The sequence below is a fragment of the Hyalella azteca genome, unplaced genomic scaffold (genome assembly GCF_000764305.2).
Source record: "Hyalella azteca isolate HAZT.00-mixed unplaced genomic scaffold, Hazt_2.0.2 contig15311, whole genome shotgun sequence".
In the NCBI taxonomy this organism is placed as follows: Eukaryota; Metazoa; Arthropoda; class Malacostraca; order Amphipoda; family Hyalellidae; genus Hyalella; species Hyalella azteca.
In genome coordinates, this window is record NW_025945168.1 from 276526 (window position 1) to 289127 (window position 12602).

The 12602-nt window shown below is 37.7% G+C and overlaps 1 protein-coding gene across 1 annotated transcript in view; it reads left to right on the top strand.

The window, feature by feature from the left end:
* LOC108674474 (signal transducer and activator of transcription 5B) overlaps positions 1-9658 on the top strand; it is a 37792-nt gene extending 28134 nt beyond the window's left edge. The window contains exons 12-18 of the mRNA XM_047884361.1: positions 582-615; positions 1615-1721; positions 2715-2832; positions 3591-3768; positions 5182-5395; positions 6135-6251; positions 7148-9658. Of these exons, the coding sequence (XP_047740317.1) occupies positions 582-615; positions 1615-1721; positions 2715-2832; positions 3591-3768; positions 5182-5395; positions 6135-6251; positions 7148-7211 (832 nt within the window). The 3' untranslated portion in view covers positions 7212-9658. The remainder of the gene's footprint in view (positions 1-581; positions 616-1614; positions 1722-2714; positions 2833-3590; positions 3769-5181; positions 5396-6134; positions 6252-7147) is intronic.
* The last annotated feature ends 2944 nt before the right edge of the window (positions 9659-12602 follow it).

Genomic DNA, 12602 nt, shown 5'->3' on the forward strand with positions numbered 1-12602 from the left:
ACCTCACTGTAGGACTGGCGGGACACGACTGACTACCTGACGCACAGGCGCTCAGACCTGACCTAGTACTAGACAGTTCCAACTGCTATAGGTCTGACTCGCATGTCACTGGCGCGGCTTTGCCAGACGTAATAGAATAATTTCGTCACAAGAAAATGCACATTGAATAAATTAGTGAACGATGTTCCTCGTTCACAATGGAGATGAGGCATTCGACAGCACACTCAAATAATGACTGGGTCGTTGTCCTAAAAGTGACACATTTTATTGCCCACATCCTGAGCAAGGTGCGAATCTCAAAAACATTGCTAGTTGCGTTTGATTTACTAGATGCTTAATTACTTTAGTAGAGTAAAGACGATTAGTGGAGTGTGTTTTTTGTGCTTTTCTAGTCATTATGCTGACTGACGCTGACTGATGCTGACTGATGCTGACTAGCTGATGCTGACTGATGCTGACTAGCTGATGCTGACTGATGCTGACTGATGCTGACTAGCTGATGCTGACTGATGCTGACTGATGCTGACTGATGCTGACTGATGCTGACTAGCTGATGCTGACTGATGCTGACTGATGCTGAGGTGCGTCCTTAACGCCTTCCATGTCCCTGATAAGGTGCGTCCTTAACGCCTTCCATGTCCCGGATCTCCCTTATCAAACTGTCACAAGTTACCGGCTTCTTTCTAATTTAATTATGGACTTTCAAAAAAAGTTGGAATTTGCTACATGACCTTATGTTTGCGAGCTTGTATATTATGTTTTTTACATTTCGTTGTGCATAGCGAACTACCAAGATGTTTATAAAACATTTTTTTTTTGTCCGAACTGCTCTTCTCAGTTCATATTCTTTCAATTCATGTAGCTTACTAATGAATGAAGTATTTTTATTGCTAAGGTTAACGTTGTTTATTGTTTTAACACGTTGACTCCGAAGTGGTACATATACGTACCACGAAACAATAAACAACAACAACGAAATGTATTTCTCCAGGACGTAGTGGTCATAATTCAGGTTGCCTAAAATCGGCCAAATCAGAGGCCAAAAAAGGCCGATAACTCAATATATACTAGTTTATTTGTATGTTCCGCAATGAAAATAAATTCCATTTATTTTCTTTTTGCAGTATTGAAAATTCAATTAGGAAGTACCCATATTATAAATTTTAGCTGGCCAACGCAATTGAGAAAAAGTAAATCACGGAATTTGTCCGAAAAAAATGACCGTCTGGCAACCCTGTTTGATGAAGACCAAGAAATTGGAAGATGAAGCATACAAGATGAAGCAATTGGAGTCAACGTGTTGAGGTTAACACTAGTATACCAGCATCGCTGACACTCCAAGTATAAAGGCGTTCAAGAACATACTAGACAAAGATATGCAGACTTACTTATACATATGTCCAGACCTGAAATGCCTATCACACCATGAACATAACTAAAGTCCAGTAGCTATACAATGCAACGTCAGTTATGAAAAGATCTGGTTAGAAGACCAGTTTTTAGATCTCCTGTAAACAAGTCACGAAAATTACAAGAATCAGCGGCATGTCAAGCTTGGCCTATTCTTCAGTGCTGACAGTATTATGATAATAATATTACTATATTTTATACCAGGTACCGTGGCCGGCGGTGGCTGACATGTTAGACACCAAATTCAAGCATGCAACAGGTCGCGGCCTCACGCCTGATAACATCAACTTCCTTGCGTCCAAAGCCCTCAGGTGAGACGCTGCCTTTGTTTTCCAAGTCTTTATTTTAACGCACGGATATTTTGGTTCGGTATTTTTTCTTTTCTTTTGCTTTTTTCGTGTAGTGATTTTAGTTGACCAATTTTTTCGTCCCTTTCTCCTTTTGCGCGAAGAGATTTTCGTTGGAAAATTTTTCGTCTCTTTCGCTGTTTGCGGGCAGAGGTTTCTGTGCCAAATATCACGCTCTTTCATCCCCGTTTTGAGACCAGACACGCGCTTCCTGTTCCATCGTAGCGCCACGTTGTTGGCAGAAATTATTGCGGTTAGATTTTTTTATATTTACATTTACAGACAACATTTACTTCTCTATTATTGAAGTGAGTCACTAAGATTAAAAATCGATGGAAGGCGGCTATGAATTTCGATGGCTGATTTTGTATTGTAATTGAGATAGAGAGAAAAATAGAAATACGAAGAAGCTTCAACAGATAGAAATTAAAGCTATCACCAGATTGCTGATTAGCTGCTTCGAGGGTAGATAAACTCGCTTAAATCTCGCCTGTTTATTTTTTCGTTTAGAAGTCTAGATTGTTTCAATCTACTTTAAATATTTATCTTCAATCTAAAGAAATGTATTGGCAAAAAATAATAGGTTTTCATCACTCATGCGAAAACCTTTGAATTTCTTTGACAATATATATTTATTCGAAATATTTCATGAAGCAACCTCCCTTCTTTTTACTAAGGACGAACTATTATATATTACCCTGCCTTGTTCTCACTAAGAACGAAGTATAATGTATTACCCTGCCTTGTTCTCACTAAGAACGAACTATAATGTATTACCCTGCCTTGTTCTCACTAAGTACGAACTATAATGTATTACCCTGCCTTGTTCTCACTAAGTACGAACTATAATGTATTACCCTGCCTTGTTCTCACTAAGTACGAACTATAATGTATTACCCTGCCTTGTTCTCACTAAGTACGAACTATAATGTATTACCCTGCCTTGTTCTCACTAAGGACAAACTCCATGTGCTCCGACTACTCCAGCCAGTATTTGTCATGGTCGCAGTTCTGCAAGGAGCCGCTGCTGGAGAGAAGCTTCACCTTCTGGGAGTGGTTCTTTCAGGTCATGAAGGTCAGCTCCTGACTTGTATCACTCATTATCCTCTGAAATTAACTGAGTCATTATCCACTGAAATGGGTAAATGAGTCACTATTCAGTAATATAAATGAGTCGTTATCCACTAACATATTCATTATTTCTGATATTCATTTGAAATTGAACCTCTTATTGGGTCTCAATATTTCTAAAAAACTTTGAAATAAGGTTCTATTGAATTCATTGCATGCGTGAACATATTATTAGAGTGAAAGAGTGAAATTTTACTATTCTTCGTTAATTCTTATGTTTTGTATAATATTTTCGCTTTATTCCATAATGTATTTGTGCCATCAATTGCAGTACTATAGCGCCATCTCGTTTGAACTTCGCAAAATGATGTCTAAAGGAATCGGCGCCAGCGTTCAAAAATATCATATAGTTTTTAATACGAACTGTTCGTAATGTAGTATTATTTACTAGACTAGCACCTACCACGAAGTAGTACTAAGTAGTACCCATGACCTGCCGGAATGTATTACTAAGTATTACTCACGTCATTGCCGCACAGTAGTTCTAAATACTACCCACGACTATGCCGCGATGTTGTACCTACTAAGTAGTACCCACGACTATGCCGCGAAATAGTACCTACTAAGTAGTACCCACGACTATGTCGCGAAGTATAGTACCCACGACTATGTCGCGAAGTAGTACCTTCTAAGTATTGCCCACGACTACGCCGCGAAGTAGTACTAAATATCACCCACAACTATCACCCCGGTGTTGCGCAGGTGACACGGGAACACCTGCGTCAGTTGTGGGTAGACGGCAGCATCCTGGGGTTCGTAGGGCGGCGTCAGGCCGAGGAGCTGCTGAGCGCGTCGCCCCCCGCCACGTTCCTCTTGCGCTTCTCTGACTCTGAGCTCGGGGGCGTCACCATCGCCTGGTCCTCTGATGACGTTAATGCTGGTGCGCTGCTTCCTTTACGTATTAAATGTAATTTAATTATCTGTCTTAATTGCATGCATTAATCATTGCATTAATTAATTGCACAGTCTATTATTCATTGTCTTAATAGTCTTCGTGATTGGTCCGAAATTTTTTCGCGTTTTTTTTTACCTCTGATGACGTTAATGCAGGTGCGGGGCTTGCTTTATGTTTTAAATGTGATATTATTTGTCTGTCTTTTTAATTGCATGCTTTATTAATTGGAGAATTAGACAATTGCTTGTTTTCGTTATTGGGCCGAAATTCGTGTTTTTTTTTTATCTCTGATGACACAACTGCAGGTGCGGTGCTTTCTTTATGTGTTGTATGTTATATTATTTATCTGTCTTAATTGCATGCTTAATTAATAAGACAATTGCATGTCTTCGTTATTATTGTCATTTATTCATTGTCTTAATAGTCTTCGTAATCGGTCCGAAATTCGCGTTTTTTATCTCTGATGACACAACTGCAGGTGCGGTGCTTTCTTTATGTGTTGTATGTAAGATTATTACTCTGTCCTAATTCCATGTTTTATTAATTAGATAATTGCTTGTTTTCGTAATTTGGCCAAAATTCGTGTTTTTTATAGTTATTAATGCATGTCTTCTTAATTTTTTGGCTTCTTGATTTAATTTCTCCTTAATTGCATTTCTTAATGCATTCCATTACATATTAATTCAATATTTTATTAATTGTTTTCACTTTCATGTTTCTCAATGTCCGTATCTCACCATCATCTTACAACGTATTATTGATTTTTATGCTTACTATTATTGATTGTCGAATCGTCCATTATATATAAACGAATCAACTTGATGACAAGCCACGTCTACCTTGCGTTGAAATATGTTATGTATTCAATGACAAACTCTTGCAGCCCCGGCATGTAGAAATTTCTTGAAGAGCCAATGGGGGAAATGTCAGGATGGCGTGTGAAAATGCTTATGCTTTCGTGCCGCAATAATGAATTGTTTTTCATTGAGTCGAAATTATTATAAGCGGCATCGTCAAGCTGGAGAAAATTTACATATATTTTAGTTGTCCAATTTCTACCGATGACTTTAACCGAGCTTCCTACTTATTTTTCTTGCTCATGATAACTTTTACAACATCCATACCTTTTTCAACTTACGTCTTGTGCCTTAGATACGTTTTTCAACATTCTTACTATCTGACTTACGTCTCGTTTGTTAGATCAGTACAATATAGATAAGTACAATGTAGATAATTACTATATAGATAAGTACAATATAGATAAGTACACTATAGATAAGTACAATGTGAATAAGTACAATGTAGATATTTACTAGGTATATAGATAAGTACAACATATACAAGTACAATAGATATACAGTACATATAATTACAACCCCCTTAACTCCTCGCCCCCAGAGAGCCGAGAAGTGTTTATGCTGCAGCCGTTCACAAGTAAGGACTTCGGTATCCGCCCCCTGGCAGACCGCATCTCTGACCTGCGACGCCTGACGACGCTCTACCCCAACACGCCCAAGGACCACGCCTTCTCCAAGTACTATACGCCCGTCACGGAGCTGCCCCCCGTGCCTGGTGCTTATATACCTTCAGGAGTCGTCACGCATGTGCTCGGGTGAGTGGTCTTTATGGGCTGTTCTTCACCGTTTAGATATTTTATTGTAAATATTAGAGTGGGGTGAGTGGTCTTTATGGCTGGGTTGTTCTTCTTCCTTTAGATATTTTATTGTAAATTTTAGAGTGGGGTGAGTGGTCTTTATGGCTGGGTTGTTCTTCTTCCTTTAGATATTTTATCGTAAATTTTAGAGTGGGGTGAGTGGTCTTTATGTCTGGGTTGTTCTTAGTCGTTTTGATATTTTATAGTAAAATTTTAGAGTTCTTCTACCTGCCTCGTTCTATTTTCAAATTTTAGCTACAAAGTCCCCGAAAACGGCTTTGGTATATTATTTTTAGTACTCGTAGCTGCATTACTCCCGAAATCTGGTTATAGTAACTTCTTCGAAATATCCAATACTTGTTTCTTGGGCTCAGAAAAAATAGCGAGATATTGTCCTAATGATGATACACGTGTTGCTCTTGTATGGGTCATCCTGACTCGGTTTAAAGGCGTATCAGTGCTACGTCCTATCTCTGTTCTTGCTAGGATAGGCGTATCAGTGCTACTGATATTTTAGCATTATGTCCGCTCTCTGTTCTTGCTAGGGGCAGGTAAGAAATTCTAGTGCTAGGTAAAAAAGTGAGTCAGTATTTGGATAAACCATGGATCCATTTTTCTGATGGGTAAATAATAAAGCGGGTCAGTATTCAGACAACCCCTCTATTTTTCTGCGTGTGACTGTGAATGGGCATTTCAGTTGGCCTAAGCCCGGGCTGGAGGGCAGCAGCAGCAGCTACCCCAACACCCCCGTGCCCCTGGGCTCTCCTTCTGCGCCTTCGTCTGTACCTTCAGCCATGGACCACTCATCTTCTTCGTGAGTTTTCACTATTTTTTCCATATTAAACATTTTGTTATTTTTTTATATTTTAGCGTTATTCTAGCTTAATGTTATTATATTAATTATGAATGTACAGTATTAATATTATATATTGGTTAGAGGCTAAAGATATTCGCTATTGTGGTCCTATTTTTTCGATACTAAAACATTTTTTACTTTCTTTGATATTTTTCCTATTTTAGGATCATTCACAAATAATGTTATGATATATTTATTATAATTTTATGATGTTAATAATATATATTTGTGCAGAGGCTAAAGATACTCGCTATTGTGATACTATTTGTTCGATATTATGCATTTATTTTATTTTTTTCCATATTTTTTTATTTTAGCATTATTCTCAATTAATGTTATGATATAAATTATGATTATATAGTATTAATATAATAGATTTGTGCAGAAGCTAGAGATATTCGTTATTGTCGCACTATTTTTTCGGTATTAAACATTTTCTTTTATTTTTTCCGATATTTTTTATATTTTAGGATAATTCACCATTAATTTTAATATATTAATTATAAATATATAGTATTAATATTATATATTGGTGCAGAGGCTAAAGATGTTCGCACTATTTTTTCGATACCAGTATTGAACATTTTTTACTTTTTTCGATATTTTTAATGTTTTAGCATTATTCCCAATTAATGTTATTATATAAATTATAATTATGTCGTATTAATATTATACATTGGTCAGAGGCTAAAGATATTCGCTATTGTGGACCTATTTTTTCTATATTAAAAATTTGTTCTATATTTTTTATATTTTAGAATTATTATCAATCAATATTATGATATCAATAATAAATATAGTAGTATTAATATTATATATTGATACAGAGACTGAAAATACTCTATGTTGTGCAGAGAGCAGAAACCGTCTCTGGACTCTCCGCTCTACGACGCCGCTAACGTCTTGGCCAACTTCTAAGCGACGCTCAGGAAAATAAATGTGCCATATTGTCCAATAGTGACGCACTTTGTGTAGGTAGGACTTGGATGTGTCGTTGTGACTGGCCAAACTGAGTCAGGATTAAGAGTAAATGGGCAGAAAATGTATCGCTTTTTGGACTAAATCTAGCTCATTTTTCTGTGTGATGTGATGAGCAGGATTTCTCGTGTTTGCTGTTCAGAAATGTTCTCTCTATCTCATTTTAAATTAAAAATGTCCAGATAAAAATTTTTTTTGCAAAATAATTCCCGGGTCCCATGGATTATCACAAATTGTTATCTCTGGTATCGAAATTTATACAAAAATGCGACTATTTATTCGCTATGGAACAAACTGTAATGTATTCGAAACTGAACCAAATGTTGACTCGACCTAAATGCGTTAATCATCAAATTTTTATTATAATTTGTCTAGATTTCGATGTCGGTTTTAAGCTAAAAATGTTTAGATTAAGCTGTTTTCTCAATGTTGAATATTCTTCTCGATACCGAAAACATGACAGTATTCTCTCTCGAATTTCGCTGATCTCTATATTGTCTCTTCACAAAATTGAGTCTCAATTTTAAAATGTAGTTATTATGATGCTATGTGCGGCAATTAAAGCCATTCTCTTCTATAAATTTGAAGCAAATTACAATGAATTTTGTAGAACAGTACAACAGACTTTCCGTCGACAGTAAAATTCGTACATTAAAAAGTTATAATCTCAGTGCCGCTTACAAATTATGAAGACGAATTAGAACTTATTTACATATTTGCAGCAACCTGTAAATAATAACGTGCAGGAACATGTTTCATGAGTAGAAACTTGCATTCATTGCGGTTCTGTGGTAGAATCGATCGTAAATCTGTTACCATCGATTCTATTGATGGTAATCGTAATCAACTGTCAATCGTAATGAACTCGTTATCGCCTTTCGCAAAACAAAAGTTAGTAATTGTAGCGATAATTCTATAGTTAGTTTAACTAGAAGCTGTGCAAAGCAAGTCGTGTCTTGTACCCGTCATGTAAATGACGGTCAAACAACGTTTATTCAACGTTATTTTAACGTTAAAAGAACGTGAGATCAACGTTATTTCAACGTTAAACGCCTGGTGGTGGCTTGACGAGCCTTTCAACGATGTCATTTGCGTGCAATGATCGCTTCTTACAGTCATAGAAATAATTGTTAATTGTTATTGTATCTTACGAAATGAGTATATGTTTTGTATGTGCTTGTAGTCTCGCTAGTTAATGTAGTATAGGAGTAATTTGTGAGAAGGGCTTAAGAGTAAGATTTAGGGAGGAGGGCTCCAGAGAAGGTCTAGAGAGTAAGTTTCGGGATAAGGGCCTGTGAGAAGGGCTTTAGAGTAAGATTTAGGAGGAGGGCTGCAAAGAAGAGCTTGTGAGACGGGCTTAAGAGTAATTTTGGGACAATGGCTTTTGAGCAGGGCTTTAAAGTAAGATTTGGGAATGAGGCTGCCAAGAAAAAGCTTGAGAGAAGGGCTTTCGATATGAGCATGAGGGGAGGGCTTGAGAGAAGGACTGAAGAGAAGAACTCGATGACACGTGACTGCATTTATGGCGTGTCGAAGGGAGCTCTGCTTGTCTCGTCAATCGGTATTTGCCATTATTTTCACTTGCTAGCATTTGAGATGCTTAACTTTGAAACTCTTTGATTAAACTAATAATCTTCAAATTGCTAAGCCTTTTGCTGATTGAATCTGGTGTAGTAAGTTCCGAATGAACTCTAGTTTGTGTTGCCATTTTATTTAATATAAAAAGATATCATTTGATTTGCTACTTACAACTGTCACGAATATTAGCTTGCATGCCAATTGTAATGCGTTCGAGCTATGAAATATCCACTATGAAGCGTTGAGGGGGAAAGCCTTAAAAATTTACTTAATATTACTTATTTGAATTTTATTCATAGTGGAGTTCGGAAGTAAGGCTGTAAAAATTTGATCGTATAACAGATAATATTGCCTGCTTTGACGTGAATTTCTTATCAGTGCTCGAGGTTTTAACATGTTTTATTTATCTATTATTGTAACGGTGAATATTATTAACACGAAGTTGTTGTTGTTGGTCTTGGCATATTGAGGTCACAAAGATGTTGTACTTTGGAGCCAGAATGACTGATAAGATGGGAAAATGTACGTATTGATCATATTTATAAAATGATTGCCTTGATGTGGAGTCAGGAAAATAATCAGCATGAAAGCATATCTAGTGTGAAAAACGAGAACTCGATGCTTAGTTTAGTTTTGGGCGCATCAAGACTTCATTGTGATCTAGAATAATAGAATTAGCTTGAAGTATTTGCCTGCACTCATAAATACAAATGGCTCATGTTGTCCGAACAGTACGAGCAGAGAATGAGTGTAGCTCTGAGACGCCCTTTTGCTGGACAAAACTGAGTCAAGTTGACCCACATAAGGTTTAAAAAAAATGTAACTCAGTACTCACTGCAGTGAGTGACAGAGAGCACATTTTCTCGTCGACGAAAACTTGAGGTCACGGACAGACGGACAGACGGACGGACAGACAGACAGACGGCCATGGCGAGCACAATAGTTCATTTTTTCCATAAATGAGAAAATGCCCTAAAAAGTGCATCGCTATTTGAACAAAGTCCCTCTCATTTGTTTGAGTGTGAGGGTTGAGGGATGCTGTTCTGTTCAATGTGATGTTAGTTTTAATTATTCCGACTCTTTGTATCAGATGAAACGGTCGTGGCTTAACAGTAATTAAATAATTACGATATGTTTAGTGTTTAGTGGCCTGCTTACCTTCTTTCTTCTGAAGGTATTTAACTTTGTTGTAAATACTAGAGTAGAGCTTGCCGTGAAATGTAAAACTTTTACGATGATAATCAACATTATTTAGGGGATTTTTTATTTATTTATAACTTGCCACTGATGCTGTCACTGAGTGGCTGCGAGACGCTGTGTCACTGAGTGGCTGCGAGACGCTGTGTCACTGAGTGGCTGCACGACGCTATGTCACTGAGTGGCTGCACGACGCTGTGTCACTGAGTGGCTGCACGACGCTGTGTCACTGAGTGGCTGCGAGATTGACTTTGAAAACACCAAAAACTGTTATTGGTGATGACGGCGAATGAGAAATCCCACTCTATAAGTGCGAGGGGAATGTGTTTCCCACTCTAACAGGGAATTGGAAGGGGATCGTGTCTCCCGAGGACCACGTATTTCTTGGTCATTAACATATATCAACCAAAATGAAATTTTTCTCTGCCAGCTCACTAATAATCAAATTTATCAAGCCTTTCATTGTGTAACAATCATGTAACAATTTTCTATATTAATTATGTTCCATAATTAAATCATCGTAGTGAATGAATAGAGCAAATGTGGCCGTAAAGTTTGGACCAATAATAATATTTATATAAACGGTTTGTCTTTCAATTGATTTTCCAGTGTGCCTTCAAAAATTATATTTTATATTTCCGCAAAATTGTTAAGCATCCGCAGTCTTCCGGAAATCAAATTGGGCGGTCAAGAAAAGTGATATTGTTGTTATTTATGAACTCATATACGATATTTGTAGGTTTTTAGCACCTTTTTGCTACGGAGATTGAGTAGGAAAAACTGTTTTTTATGCAACTTTCCTGATGAGGTCTGGGCGGCGGTGTCTATATAATTTCCTTGTGTACTACACTAAAAAAATGAATGAGTCGTATTGTCCAAATATTGACACATTTTGTGCGCGTAGCACTGATACGCCCTTCTTGCCGGAGAAAACATGTTCAGGATGACCCGCATGATGTCTAAAACTGCATCGCTGTTTAGAAAACCTCACTGATTTTTTGAGTGTCCATTCTATTTGCCTGTCGTCATCGTAGCGATGATATCAAATCTCCAACTTTATATGAAGTGTATAATGATACCGTGTCATGCATGATGATATTGAATGATACTTTGTCATGCATGATGTTTAGTGATGAATATTGCGAAATTTAGAGTAGAGAAGAGCTTCACTCAAACAAAGGAATGGATCATATTGTCAAAATAATGACACATTTTCTTACTCACAACACCAGCAGAGTGTATGTAACATTTAAACTCCTTTTTGCCGGGCAAAACTGGGTCAGGATGACCCACACAAGTGTGAAAAGTGCATCGTTATTTGGACAAAGTTCCACTCCTCTCTCTTAGTGAGTGCAAGGTGGACTCTCTGTGCTGCTGTATAACAAATTCTGTTCATACAGCGTTGGAAGTTATGTTTAATTATTAAAATTATGAAAAGAAAGTCACAAAAGGTGTAATTACTGCAATGTTCCTGTGCATAAGCTAAAAATTCTAAATTTAATGCATAGGTAAAAGTGACGCAATATATCTTGTAACATTCGAAAAAACGATTTCAATTAATATACCTGAAAACGATGCTAATGTTTCACGGGTGTTATCACTTCCTTGGTGTGGGAATTTATTTGCTGCAGATTAGAGATAGAATCTTCACAAACTCCACAGAGTTGGTCGGATTTTCGCTTTTTACAAGAGTTTGGATGAGCAATCGGCGTGGCCTGATCCCGGCTTTACAACAGATAAATATGGTCAGCAAAATTCTCAGGTAAAAGACATTAATCACTCAACACTTTATTTTAGGCTTGACGATCTGACGATCTGCGTCTTCTTCTGCAGGGGATGCTCTGCGTCTTCCTTCTGTCGTGCGTAATTGGCATCTTATTTCCACCTTGTAAAATGGAAAGCGGCTCTCCTCTTCTCTCTTGTCTTTTTCCCTGACCTAAAAATTACATTTCTGTAACTCGAGGCTTCCATTCCAGCTTCGAAGAATTGGCACGCTGAAAGTTGGCCTCAATATCCGTGCGTGGTCCGTTGCAAGATGGACTTTGTACGCGAAGATTTCGAAACGCGGCCTTTCGAATTCCGAAAATTGAGAATCCAATAAAAATGTTTCATTTTCAGTATTTTTCTACCGAATACAGCTAACATAATCCAATAGGACGCGTCTAACGCACTTTTTAATAGCAATAGTTGTTTAATTAGGGGCAAAACTTGGACATATTTATACAGGTTAATGACTTACAACACGCAACTTGCTGCCCTTACTTTCTACTACCGAGCCAGCTCGTCGCTTTGTACCAGAATTTCAACAGCTGACTGGGATATGTACCGCAACTCACTGCCCTAATCATGATGCTCTTTACTTATGACCATAGGATGAGTTCGGGACTTCCTAGTCCCCGGCCACGCTGATGCGCCGCCTTCGTCGTCCTCCGTCTCCGAGTCGTCGTCGGATGTAACGTTGGACGTGTTCCGTCTATTTGAAGCACTCGACCATCCTACCTTTATTGCGCTTCGGTTCAATTCGATGGAGGCTCATATGCTTTTAAATCGTATTTG